The 14,343-nt window shown below is 46.8% G+C and overlaps 1 protein-coding gene across 1 annotated transcript in view; it reads left to right on the top strand.

Annotated features, from left to right (window-relative positions):
• The window catches only part of PAPPA (pregnancy-associated plasma protein A, pappalysin 1), a 194,612-nt gene that overhangs the window by 73,085 nt on the left and 107,184 nt on the right, over positions 1-14,343 (top strand). The window contains exons 6-7 of the mRNA XM_014952304.1: positions 358-479; positions 5,878-6,385. Of these exons, the coding sequence (XP_014807790.1) occupies positions 358-479; positions 5,878-6,385 (630 nt within the window). The remainder of the gene's footprint in view (positions 1-357; positions 480-5,877; positions 6,386-14,343) is intronic.

Genomic DNA, 14,343 nt, shown 5'->3' on the forward strand with positions numbered 1-14,343 from the left:
CTCTGCTCTAACCGCTAAGCAACACGTATTTTCTTTTGTCAGGGTTTGATCCAGTTGTAGTGCAGGGGGGAAAAAAAATGCTATATATAAATATACACATAGATATATATATAGCTGAGCATGATTTCACAGGTTGCTGTCGTTGTGTGTTGGGTGGAGGACTCACAGATGCTGCCTATGAAGGTCGTTAGCCCAAACCTGCAGAAGGTCAGCAGCAGAAAACACTCTGGTCGGTGCTGTGAGAAGAGGGTTAAGCGGAACTGAATTCTAAGTCTTATTGCTTTTAATATAGTTGAATAAGCAGCTCATTCAGCTGTTACTAAGTTGGTGTGTTTTCCTGTTTTCCTGGCCTCCTAGAGAAGTGGGATCAGCATGTGATCTGTGTGCGGAAGGAAGAGTCCTGGTGCAATACGCCTTCAGCTCCTCTTCCCCGATGCCCTGCGACCCCTCGGGGCACTGGAGCCCCCGGGAAGCAGAAGGTGAGTCACAGGGTTGGGGACAAAGAGGTGGCGGGGATGGGGGGGACGGGCCAGAGCCCCAAAGGCAGTGGGAAAATGGGGGAGAGAGTTACTCATTACACCCGTGTGTAGAACGAACAAAGCTGGAGGAGGGATGGGTGCGCTGTGCCCTGAAGCAGAGCCACGGGCTGAAATACCTGCGTTTTGGCCCCTGTGTCCTGACCCTGCCCATGAATTAAGCGAATTCCGGGAGCTGAACCTGAATTTCAGAAAGCAGCCCGAGTGCCAAGAAATGCTGACCGTTCACATCTGCCAGATGAACTCCTCAGGGGAGCTGTTTGCTCCTTCTGCTCCCAACTCCCAAAGCGAAGAATTGCATGTTATTTATTTGGGGCCGATTTCTGCTGCCTTGGCTTTCGTTGAATGGCAAAGGGCTGCTCCGGCAGCCGGGCAGGAAGGAGGTTGCCCTTTGGGCAGGTGTTCTGCAGCACGAACGCAGATGACTACGTCAAGCCCAGGCTAGTTGAGGGTGTTTTGCAAGTCGTGCTTCCTGCTCTGCTCCAAAGCACGTTGGAGGGAGCGTGGTCAGAGCTGGTCCTACGGTGCCATTAGGTCTCCCTCATTAATTCTCCTCCATACGTACCTTCCATGACGTAAGTAGGTGGATGTGGTAGAGCATATTTAAGATTAGGCCAGGCAGAGGTCAGTGATCACAAATTACAGTTTGGAAAGAGCAGAATATTGTTTCAGTCTGTCCATCACGGGCTGTTCCTCCGGGAGCAGCACGCACTTGGGCTCAGACTTCACCCTGAACATGCAGGTGGGCCAATCCCTGGATTTTGCAAACTCATGTACAAATACGTCCTGACATTAAGGGCTTCTCTTTCCTGTGGCCAGAGCACGTGGGAGTTATTCTACAAGGAAGATTATTTGTAAGCTAATGTGGTGATATACGCAGTGCTGGCATCCGGGAGCCCTCCCTTTTCCTGAGGTGCAGCCAGTCATGTCCCCACTACCTGGTGGGACAAGCTGTGTGGGCAGGTGTCCTCTGCCCCACGCACCCATCTCCCAGGGTGGGGGCCCAACGGAGGTTACAGTTCACTCCAAGTCACCCCCAGAGGGTGGACATCCAAGGGCCAAGGCTATGGACAGGGCAGAGCACACCTACCCCTTGGGTGGATGGTGTTGAAGAGCTCCATCCCAGGAAGCAGCGTTCCGGCTACGAATGTGACTGGATTGTCAAGTAAACAGGATTAGTGAGGTCTGGATGGCTTGTAGTAGTAGCACAGGGTGGAAGGTAGAATTTCCCCTTAGCCAAGGATTACAAGACTTTGAAACCTGGTTTCGTTTGGAACCAAACCTGAAACTTTTGACATTCTCCATGAAGGAAAACTAAAAACAAAAAGTGTTTGAAGCTGGCCGAAATGTTTTGTTTAGCTCATATAATTCCTCTTTCATGAACTTCGGTTAAATTATGACATTTGAAAATGTCCCCATTTAGTATATAATCTAGGGCAAAGGCGACTTTTAATATCAAAATGAAAAGTGTTTCAAAGTTCAAAAGTGAAATGATTTCTTCCAAAAACGTCAAAACGCAATGTTCCAATATTGTTAGAACTTTCTTCCCATTTTCTCATCCAGAATAAAATTTTGGACAAATAACCCAATTTTGCAAAGTGTTTTGGTTTTGAAAGAACTGCGTATTCCATTGAGATACACAGTTGCATCGAAATTTCTCCAACGAGCTCTGATTTGAAAACTTCTAGATCTCACACGTCTTGCCAGCGGCATCATTCCTAGAGAAACTAAGCTCCTCTAAGATTTATTACTCAGCTGCATTTTGCATTTAATTTCCTCTTCTTACAGTGTGTGCCTGCATGTTCTTAACTGTGAAGGGTGCAGTCAGATCCTTATCTGCCTCATTCAGTTGCCGTTGTGCCATTGCTCTGGAAAGAAAATTTGGGAATCCTATCCTCTTACTACGTTAATAAGTTGTCTCCAGTTTTGGGTAGAAAATATACCAAGTGTATGGCATTTGTTGCTCTGTAATTTTCTGTCATCACTACCACACTCCCTGACATTCAGGATCTCTGCCTACTTGCACTTGGTCTGAGTTACAAATAGCACAGTTAGATCATTGTCTGGCTTCTTTAATTGTCTATCTGTGAGTACTCAAGCATGCAAGCTTTAAACTCACTTTCTGCAGGCGTTCATGTGTGTAAATCTCCCCTGCTTGAGTGTTCATGGAAAGTGAATACAAAAGAGGCATAAGCATGGCCAAAATGAACTCATATTAAAATTTGAGACGACACTCATGGAAAATGTTTCGTAGAGCTCATCCAGCTTCTTACCAGAAAACCACATTTCTCACGTGTCTCTGCAGCAGCTCTGGTTGGTCTGATTTTGTTTTCCTGAGGTCTCGCGGCGTTGTCGTGCTGCATGGTTACCCCCGGTGGCTGTGGCCACTTCAAAACTCTGCCGTGGGGACGTTGTCCTTCCTGGTGCCCCCTTTGTGCCCAGCATGGTGGGGTCCAACCCCCTGGCTGACATATTTTGTAATTCTTTCTCAGCTGGCTCTGCCCCTATATGAGTGGAGTTTGCTCCTTGGTGGCCGTTGTGGGAAGGTGCTGGAGATCAGGCAGTTCTGATTTCTCTTCACCGCAGAGCAAGACAGCTCTAACCTGCCTGGATCCTCACCAGCAACCTCAGTAGATACACAAACCTTACAGCACCTCCACAACTTGGCCAAAGGGGTTATTTTATATATTAAAGGTGATTTTGGTTCAAACCTTTACTTTCTGTGTAATAGCCTCATACATATCAGTCAATTCCTACTGCCTGGCTCGCTATTGACTGAAAGAGGTGGGAGAATATAGTAAAACATCTTGCTGCCTGGTTTTTTTAATATATTAAAAGTGATTTTGGCTCAAACCTGCGTAATATCCTCATACATATCAGTCAGTTCCTACTGCCTGGCTCACTATGGACTGAAAGAAGTGGGAGAATATAGTAAAACATCTTGCTGCCTTAGGCTGCTCGAGTGCCCTGCCTTTCCCAGTGGCCAGTATTTCACTTGAGAGCAATTAATTCTGTATTTGCAAGTGGAATTGTCTCAGTTGGATGTTACAGCCCCACTGGATGGTCCCTTTGTCCTGACCGTGTAAGAAACGGGGCAGGTGAGTTGCAGTTGTGGCAGTGGCTGCGTCCCAAGAGGCTGCTGATCCCAGCTGGTGTCCCCAAAAAAGTGTGTCAAGTTTTGTGTTAGGCAAGGCGTGATGTTGCAAGAGGGACTGCTCTGTGACCGATCTTGCTGATGATCTGTTAAGTTTAAGGATTTCCGAACCTGTGTGCACAGGGGCAGAATGACTTCTACACCATTGCTTTTTATATACAAATATTTGTCATCTTCATAGTGTTTACCCATCTCTAGAAATCTAGAGTTACACGGAGGATGGTTTCCATCCTCTTCCACAGTTTAGTGAATGTTTCTTACCCAGGTCTAAATGTCTGATTATGTTTAAGGAAGGGACCCTTTATCTCAACTTCATTGAGGTTTTTAGTCTATAGTTGACTACAATCAAGCTCTCGTTTTGGGGTGATGATCTGCATTAAACTCCCTGGAGGCTGCATTCAATTCATGTAACTCCGGGGGTCACACCCTGATCTACCCAAACATGTTGGTTTATTCACTATTCAAGTCTTACAGAGCCCTTGAACTGGCAGAGGGGAATTTACAGGAACCCCAGTGAGACCACTTTTGAACACGTACTGGGCTGCGAGCCATTAATCACCTCCATTTTCCTATCTGTGAGATGGCAGCGATAAGATTCACAAATCTTTCTGAAGCCCTCTGAGAGACTGGGGTTAGAACCACCTTCACAGGGCTGCAGGCAGGAGCTCGCTGGGACTCTAAGAAAGTCATCGAAGAGCCCGGCCAAGCTCATGGGGACAGCAGTGAATGTTGGGAGATAACGTGAGTCAAAGAGGGTATTTGCTACTCAAAGTGATTATAGGCAGCGCCTGCGAGCGTGCCAGGGGGAAAGGACTTGAGCGTGTTTAATGGAACTCTGGCTTTCTTCACAAATCTATCGCTGCTGTGGTCTCTCCAGATGCTGAGGTTCTTGGCATTCCCGCTGCTCCGTGGCATGCGAGGAGGAGGAGGAGGAGGAGAAGGAGGGCAATGGGGCGTGTGTGGGTGAGGAGAAGCGTCAGGAGTGGGGTGTCTGCAGGGCGATCGCCTTGGGTTGTGGGGAGACACCAGCAAATCTGGGTTCATTTGGTAGGAACAGCAGAAATCCCTGTGCTGTTTATCCTTGACAGAAGAGGCACATTTCTAACACTTCATTGGATCACAGACAATAAGAATAACCTTCACATGTTGCCCTTTTCTCTTTAAATTAGTAGTGATGTCCTGTTTGTTCGTGTTTGCCCGGTGCTTTATCTTGCTTTCTTCCTCGGTTGCAAACAGCTGTGCTCTCTCTTTTTTTTTTTTTCCCCTCTGCCTTCTCCATTTCTCTCCTCTCGTTACCTTTCTTTATCTTTACTTTTCCCTTTCTTCTTTCTTGTGCTTTGCCTTCTCTCTGTCCTGCTTGCTCCCTTTTCGTGTCATTATTTGGGAAGGAAGAGGGAATTTATAGCTCTCACTGGATTCTGTTACCAACTGTTCCACCCATCTGACCTCTCTGGATCTCGCAGTCCATGACTCCGTGCCAAATTGTAATGTTACCATAGTATTTGGGAACCCAGCAAGCATTGTGGCTTTCATTAGTTTTTAGTAATACCTCCCATGTAGTTGAACGTAGCCAACGGTGAGAAATGTAAAAGTACAAGTGCCTGTTGTTTCATCACAACGAGCGCAAAGAGCCAGCTCAGACCTGTGCTCCGTGTGCCTCCCAAAAAGGGGGCTTACACAATGTGCTCAATTGGCCTGGAAATGGTATAGGAGTTGCCCCTCAACAGCTTCTTGGAACCAACAAAAGCTCTTTTCTTGTCTTTGTTTAAGAGAAAAAGGTTGTGTTTTAGAGTGAGAGGCGAGGGAATAAGTAGGAGCACGGAGGTGAACTGAAGGCAAAGTGACCGTTTATCAGGTAAAGTGCCAAGTGGAAGGGGTCATAAAATATCACTTGGCACAGGAAAAGGCACTAGCAGTAGGAAATACAGGACCAGACACGTTGGCACAGTGTGTGTTGTCCCGTCCAGCTGGGCACTGAAACTGGGTTTGCATCTCTCTCGCCCAGGCAGATGTTGGAGTTACAGTCCTCCCTCCGTGCTGGCTGTGCCTGTTCTGCTCAAGTAAATAATTAGTTTCCTGGACAGATATGCTCTCCTGCCACCAGTTTGTCTTTCAAGACTGGTGCCTGTGATAATCCCTGTTCTCTAATTTTTTGTGCCCTGTCTTTGCTTCCTTCTTTCTTTCCAGGGCACCCTGATGTTGAGCAGCCCTGTAAATCCAGCGTCAGGACATGGAGTCCCAACTCGGCAGTCAACCAGCACATGGTGCCCCCGGCCTGTCCCGAGCCTCAGGGCTGCTACCTGCAGCTGGAGTTCCGTTATCCCCTGACTCCAGAGTCCCTCACGGTCTGGGTGACATTTGTTTCCCCAGATTGGGACTCCAGTGGAGTGGTGAATGACATCAAGTTGCTCACCGTCAGCGGGAAGAACATTTCTCTCGGTCCGCAGAACGTCTTCTGCGACATCCCGTTGACCATAAAGCTGGATGCGGGACAGGTGGGCGAGGAGGTGTATGGGATCCAGATCTACACTCTGGATGAGCACCTGGAAATTGATGCTGCCATGCTGAGCTCCGTGCCCCACAGCACGCTGTGTGCGGACTGCAAACCCATCCAGTACAAAGTGGTGAGGGACCCTCCTTTCCAGTCTGGATCTCCAGTCGTCATCTCAAACCTCAGCAGGAGATTCGTCGACACGTAAGTACTGCTTCCCAGAGAGCTGGATAGGCTTGTTGGGAGAAAAACAATAACCTGGTCTTCTCATCCTGTTGATGTCCAGCATCACGGTTGCTCGTTAGGACTTTGAGCTAGGTAGACGTACCAGGCATTACCAAGAGAGCATATTCCCATAGTTTGTCTCTGGAACCAGGAATATCTCCCTCAGGTGATACAGCCTGGGATTTCCTGGGTAATTTTTGAGGAATTTCTGGGCTGGTTGTGCAGAAACATGAAATTCTGGCTTCCCTTAACCAGAAAGGATATTGCAAACTACCTGAGCTATGATAAGTTAAATGTTTAAGATAACCTCTGGAGTGACGCAGTCGTCATTTCCTTAGAAATCTGGAGTGACACAGTCATCGTTTCCTTAGAAATCTTTTGAAAGTAATGTTTTGATGGAGAAGGATACAGAAGGGCTTTCAGTGCTGGAGCACCAATTAACTGCTAAAGAAAGGATGCAAAAAATACACTTGCATCTTCAGGTATATAAATGTGTTTCAACCAATTTCGTTTTCTGCTTTCATGTGTCACTAAAACAACTCGTGGTGGGGTGGCATCCTTCTATCCCAGCAGAGCTGCCAAATGCACTGGTTTGTTGTAGGGACTGAGCTTCATCCCAGATGCAGTTCTGCTCGTCCAGTCGAGGAATGCGTGATTGTTGAGGAAAGTCCAACTTCAAAATATTTAACAATTTCAGGAGATCTGTGATCTACCCGTAGGCATTCTCCAGCAGCAAGAAAAACATCTTTTGCATAAGACGATTCCCTGGAAATGATTCACTCTTCTGTGGGAACAACATGAAGCTCTTTTGAAAAATGAACACCAGATAAAAGGAAACCTGCTAAGAAAACTGCACTCTAATTTAGAAAAGATGATCTAATTAGTACAGCTAATATCAAGGAAGCATACATCATTATGGTCTTCTAAAGCATATTTAAATATAATAAAAATGATTAATTAACAATTCAGTAATCATGAGCTACCATCCCTTTCATGGCCCAATTATACAGCTCAGAAGATGCAAAATGTCCCTACAGATTTAAAAATTCAAGGTAACTAACAATTGTGAATATAAAAACAAAACCCCAAGACATCACTGAGGTTACTCATGTGCTGAAAGTTAAGCATGTGCTTAAGTGCTTTCTGGGGTTGTAGCCTTGTTCCAGCAGTTGCTGGCGCTTCGCATGAGATGAATATTGGCATATTGGAAACGTGGAAAATGGTGAATTTTCCCATGGTTTTGCTGTGAAAGCATCTTTGCCTGAAACCTGGCCCACTCTCATTGGAAAATGGGACTGGTTTGGTTTGAAATATTTGCATACCTTAGCACAAGTTCCCACAGAAACAGGTCCAGTTTTGAGATCATAACAAAATGTGAAAAAAAAAAAAAAAAAAAAAGCCCCAAAACATAACTTGCATCCTGAGTTCTATTCCCTTGTCTTTCTATTATGGCATTCTGAGTTCTATTCCCTTGTCTTTCTATTATGACTTTGTGGGTGACTTCTAGCTTATAGCCAGCTGTAGCAAAAGGGTGCTCTAATCATGAAATCAGGAGCCAGGGATTAATGAGAATTTTCCTGTGCGTCATTGAATAAATCACATGGGGTAACATTACTGAACCTCTCTGCGCGTCTCACCTAGTGACACAGCCAGCTGCAAATCAGACAGAAAATTTACATTAGTCTTTCTGGGCTCTTCCCGAGACCAGCAGAGGGAAGGGGATGCTCCTGGAGGCTGGCACAGCCGCCCTAACCCAGCCTTCTAGTCTGGCTGGCCCCGGGTCGTCTGCGTCTTTCCAGGGACTGCAGGGAAAACCCTGCCAGTGAGCTTCCAGGAGATGCTCAGAAAACTAAAAATGAAGTTTTTAGTCACTGGGTGAGGAGTTGAAGACGCAGATTCTTAAGTAGTTGGTTTTGATTCATGACTTGGGCGTGTGGTTGAAATCTTGAAAAGTAGGGTGGTTTTTTCCATCCCTGGTAGACCTGTGTGCACAGCACTGAGCCCTGTCCTCTGGTGATGGGGTTCATGCAGTGTGCCCAGGTGGCCAAGAAAGCTCACGGCATTCTGGCTTGTAGTAGAAATAGTGTGAACAGCAGAAGTAGGGAGGTGATTGTGCCCCTGTACTCAGCACTGGTGAGGCCACACCTGGAGTGTTGTGTCCAGGTCCGGGCACCTCAATCCAAGAGAGATCTGGAGGTGCTGGAGCCAGTGCAGAGGAGGGCAACGAAACTAGTGAAGGGCCTAGAAGACAAATCATATGAAGAGCGGCTGAAGGAGCTGGGGCTGTTTAGTATGAGGAAGAGGAGGCGGAGGGGAGACCTCATCACTCTCTACAACTACTTGAAAGGACACTGTAGAGAGGTTGGGGCTGGTCTCTTCTCACAGGCAATTAGTGACAGAACGAGAGGGAACGGCTTCAAGCTCCAACAGGGTAGGGTTAGATTGAACATTAGGAAGGAATTTTTCCCAGGAAGAGTGGTCGGGCATTGGAACAGGCTGCCCAGGGAGGGGGTGGAGTCACCATCCCTGGCCGTGTTTAAGGGCCGTTTAGATGGGGTACTGAGGGACATGGTGTAGGGGAGGACTTTGTAGAGTAGGGGAGATGGTTGGACTCGATGATCCCAAGGGTCTCTTCCAAGCTCAATGATTCTATGGTTCTATGCACATTCACAGGGGGATGCTGCGTGTCCAGGCGCCAACTGGGCCAGTCTTGAGACACAGCAAGCGCCTTGAAGCTCTGCGTGGGGTTGTGGTTATGTGGTAGAGGCAAAAGCAAGATGACTTTTCCATTGGCACCTTGTGCAAAGAGGGCTACAGCCCTTATACTCCATAAACTGGAGGGAAGGGGAGATGCTTCAGGGAAGTCAGAGGTGTTGGGCTCTGCTCCTAGGTATATATATCTATCTGTGTGGGGTAAATGCAGTCTCTCTCAACCTGTTCCCATCTGCCTGTCTCGTTCTGTACAGCTGGAATTCAGCATATCTGTGCAACCAGACTTTGCAGCCCCTTTATCTCTCTGTGAGCCCCAAGCCAGTTACCCCTCCTTTATGCTTTTGCATGTTTTCCATATTAAATAAAATGACACCCCCACATGTTCTATGGAAGGTTATTTTGAAGGCAGTCACATATCTTTACTCTTGCCTCCTCTGACCTTGATCTTCACTTTCTCTTTTTCTCCCAAAGAAAATATTTGCTTGCACTGTTATCTCTGAGCAAGATCCTTTCCCCAGGTGTGGCGATGCTGAAAGAAAAATTAATTTCTCTTACCTTCTTCCTATCAAAGAGAGGGAACTTCTCTTTAAGCTGAGAGGAGAGACAGCCTTTAATGGATAGCCCTTGCCTAGTCAGCACTGGGTGCTCCACAGAGGAGAGTAAATAAGTACAACAGTGGAAATCTTTTATTAAGAAATGCAAAATAACACCAGACCTGTGCTCCAGCTGAATTTTAATCTCGGCTCTTGGCTGAGCATAACGAACATCTCTAAGGGACAGGACCTTATCCTTGGACCTTCCAGAGACCAGGCAAGACACGCTCAATTCCACTGAGTACGATCAACCAGAATTGCTGGTATCTGTGATGCAAAATGAGGGTCGGAGCCCAGGAAGAGAGCAGAAAGCTAAATAAATCAGTGGGGAAAGAAAAGAGGTCAGGCCAGGTGCAGCACAGAACTGCTGAGTCTTCACGCCGCCGCCCGCGATAAGGAAGGAGCCTCATCTGCAAATCTCAAAGTCTCAGCTCACAATTCAATCCAAAGTTTGGACCGTGCTCTTACGTAGAGGGTTGCACTCTGGCTGTTCTCTAGAAATAACGTGCGAGAGAGTCACAGCGGTGGATGTGGTAATTGTTTTGCCCTCACTTTGCCCTTACTATCCTGCTTTTACGCTCACGTCGTTGCAGTTGGAAAATAATCGTTGCCTTTGCATTCGTTTGTAGCAACCACTGATTTTTTTAAGAGCTCAGTGAGAAGAGAAAGCCCACAACGAGGTGCTTTCCTGAGGGTGTCACAGGGACAGTTAGGTGTCAGGCCCATGGGGACAGGCTGAGGTGAGCAGCCTTGTGTTCCCCGTTGCATTTTTCGGTAGCTGAAGTTGCGAGCGGCGAGCAGCCGGGTGTGCTGGCCGGGTCTAAGCCGGGAGACACCGAGGTTAGTTTTGGCAAGTTGTCAGAATAACTGGAAAAGTTTCCTAGAATTGGAAATTTTCCCAACTCTTCTGCCACAGACTTTGTAGGAAACCTCAAAACATCATGGATGGCGATGGATCAGGTCACCTTTCTGATGTTGATCTGTGGGCTTTTGGAAGACAAAGGCATTGACTGAAATAGCCTTAGAAGGAATCCTAGCACTGGTGGGAGTTTTGGTTGTGCAGAGTGGAACATAACTGAGAAGCAAGTATGTTGTCCTGTGAGAGACTCATCTGAGCCATTCCTATGCTGACGAGAGCTTTAGTACCCAAGTGACACCTGGAGATCCTGCAGTTGTACTTGAAAAAGAAAGAAAAAAGAGAGACCGAGAGAGAAAAGTGGATTTTCTTATGTAGGAAATTTGTGTTTCTTTTCAGTTTGGGCTATTTTATACCTACTTTCTGTGGCTACACCTTTTTGTTGCTTGGGAATTGTTGGAAGGGACTGGTCATTGTATGTGTATAGCTGTTATTTAAACAAGTGCAACATTTTAAAAGACTTTGTCAGAATCAGGAGTTCCATTCAGTGCTAAGTTTGTAAAGTCCATGTCATTTATTGTGTTTTAACTCCCCACCTGAGATGGTGGAGTGCAGATCTCACTAGGGCTCCGTGGAGTGACTGCAGAATGACTGAGAAAGTGCCATCTTGAAGCTTCCAGGTCGCTGGAGGGCTCCTGTGGCACTGGTTGTGGGTTCTTAGTGTTTCACGTGCTTTACCCAGAGCAATTGTTTGTTTCAAAAGGGGCATTATCGATGCATTTGCCATTAGTTCCTGGTATCCAGTCAGAAGGCCATGTGATAAGTGACTTGTCAGAAACCCCAGGTGATGAGTAGCTGAAGGAGACAAAAACCAGTCAGAAGGTATATGAAATACTTGGTGAGTTCCTACCGAGTATGAACGAGCAGAGAGGCTGGAGAACCAGCAGTGGCTATTTGTAATGAGTGACAGTTCATTCCAGTGAATGGTTGGTGTGCCTTTCAGCCCCTGAACTCAACAGGAAGACTGGGTTTACGTGACACAGGCCCAGCTGAACACAGGACTGGAAAAATATGAGCATCACAATGATGATATGTAAACCGAAGTCCCCGCTGAATGCAACACTAAAGTTTCATGGCAACATCTGTCCTTATTATGGCATTCCTTCCTTCATCTTGAAGATCTATTTCTCTATTTTCTGAAGGTCTACCAGCCAGAGGAATGTATGATCTAAAGCAGCTGAAATGAATTGCCAGATCCATCTGTCATGACGATAATTAACACCATATTTCCACCCAAACAAGATACAGATCGCTGGGTGGATGTTCTCCCGACACCAAAAGCTGAAGTCCATATTATCACCATCTTCTGCTCACCCCTCCTCCACAGTTATCATGCCAAACCTCTCTTGATATGCCAGGAAATACCGGGGAGTATCTAAGATAGGACTGAAATGTTAAGAAAGCACTTTACGTGCCCAGATTTATCTGCAAGAGCTGCTAGGTTGTCCATGTGATATCGGCATGCTACACATCTGGATTCCCAACAAGCTTTAGGACTCTGTACGGTATTCCAGATGTCCATGTGCACGAATACTTACCCAGCTACCCTGGAAATGCCTTCCCTTGATGTGGCAAGGACCTCATATGCCTCTCTTGTGGATACGTCCCACTGATGCTTCATAGTTGTCTTGCAATTGAGTAAATACAACCAACTGCTTCTTTCCTTCTCGCTTGCCATGAAAAGCTCCCAATTATTCTGAATTTCTTGGTCCTACGTGCATAATATTGTCTTATATCAACTTATACACCTTTTCGAGACATCCACTCCTGTAAATCAGTCATTTTTAGATTGTAACTCCATCTTTCTCTGCGTTCACTGAGCCTGTTTACTAATTCTGTATTGTCTGTGGATAGTTGGACTTTTGGGGGTTGGATCTTTCTTTGCAGGAAAGGTTTCATAGTTAACCTCAAAGTGAAAGACAGAATTCCATTTCCATTCAGATTTCTCTTTCAATCCAACCTATTGCAGCTCCTAGAAATAAGTGCAAAATAGTGTCATCTCTTGTTGAGTCCCTGAGTACTTGATGCCTGCTCTTACTCCTAGCAGTACCGGAGACCTGCCGTTATTGGAAGCCTTTCTTCTCTAGGCTGCATCTAGGAGGTTTCTTTCCCATAATTACACAATTCTCCATATTATTTCTCTCTCTGATAATATATTGGAGATCCCTATCTGAATCCATATGAAAGTTTACAGCTCATTTCCAGTAAAAACACTATTAGCAAGCTTCAACGTGAACAGATTTACTCCTATTCAGGCTTTCTTGCTCATTCCTAAGAGGTTCCCTATCATTAATTAGCAGAGCTGCGTGGACCGCAGCTGCTATTTTGAGCTTTCCCAAGAAGCAAACACCCCTCTGTCCCACCAGGTTTCTCTTACCCCTATAATTTCCAGTTCCAGTACTAGCACTGCTAGTTCTTGCCTAGTTGTTCACCCAGAGTCCTTGCATTAAGGAGTAAATGTTTCAGCTGGTCCTCCCTGACCCCAGTTTCCCAGCTGGATTAGTGGATTTCACTGTCTGAAAGCTTCCATGTGTCAGTGAAGAGCTTTGAGTCTATCAGAGCTGCCTGTGGTCAGTTTTGGCAAAGTTTAATCGTCAGCTGGTGTAGGACATGGCAGCAGCCCCGGAGCTGAGGAGAGGTGCTGATGATCCATAGCAAGCATCCTCCATCTTCACGCCCCTCCAAGGCCCTCTCTGGCCTTGATTGTGTCATCAGCGCCTTCCTCATGCAGCCAGCATTGATTGCCCTCTTTCTGCTTAAGGAACCTGGAAACTTCCTATGGTGAAAGAACAGAGAAATATAGGACGATTGCCTGTCCCACACCTTCCCTTCCAAGAGCAGGAAACTGGTCATAGGCTTGTCTGCCCCTAACGGAGGCAAGGTCCTGGTGGGATGGAGGGTTCTCCATCCAGCAGCATCTTCATTGCCAGTATCTGGGGAATCACAGAATTGTCAGAGTTGGAAGGGACCTCTAGAGACAATCCAGTCCAACTCTCCTGCCAAAGCAGGGTTGCCCAGAGCACATCACTCAGGAGCATCCAAGCAGGGCTTGAAGATCTCCAGAGAAGGGGACTCCACACCCTCCCTGGGCAGCCTGTTCTAGGGCTCTGCCACCCTCCCCAGAAAGAAGTTCTTCCTCAGATTGGAGTGGAACTTCCCATGGTCCAGCTTGGTCCCATTGCCCCTCGTCCTGTCACTGGGAACCACTGAAAAGAGTCCGGCTCCATCCTCCTTCAACCCACCCTTTAGATACTTGGAAGCATGAAGAAGGTCTCCCCTCAGCCTTCTCTTCTCCAGGCTAAAGAGCCCCAGCTCTCTCAGCCTTTCCTTGTAAGGGAGATGCTCCAATCCCTTAATCATCTTAGTTACCCTACGTTGGACTCTTTCCAGTAAAGGCAAGTTCTTCCCTTTCTCAAACAGTGTGACCTCACCTCTGGCCAGCAGTGGGGAGCTGGGACTGGGCAGGGGGACAGGAGGGACGATGGATTCTGCTCCCTGTGCTGGGTAGGAGCATGGACCCCTGCTCTACACCGAGAGCTCGCTCAGCCAGGAGGAGGAAAACTGCTTCTCCATCTCCTGTTCCCACATCTTTCCTTCACATATGTTGTGCTGCTAAATACTGAGGTAGCGGTTGTTATTATTTATAGCTGCCAGTAGCATGCTGGGCCTTTTACAGCAGAAATACACCAGGTGCCTTCTTTCCAAAAGCTCCCAGT

This window comes from Calidris pugnax, unplaced genomic scaffold, assembly GCF_001431845.1.
Source record: "Calidris pugnax isolate Ruff unplaced genomic scaffold, ASM143184v1 scaffold135, whole genome shotgun sequence".
In the NCBI taxonomy this organism is placed as follows: Eukaryota; Metazoa; Chordata; class Aves; order Charadriiformes; family Scolopacidae; genus Calidris; species Calidris pugnax.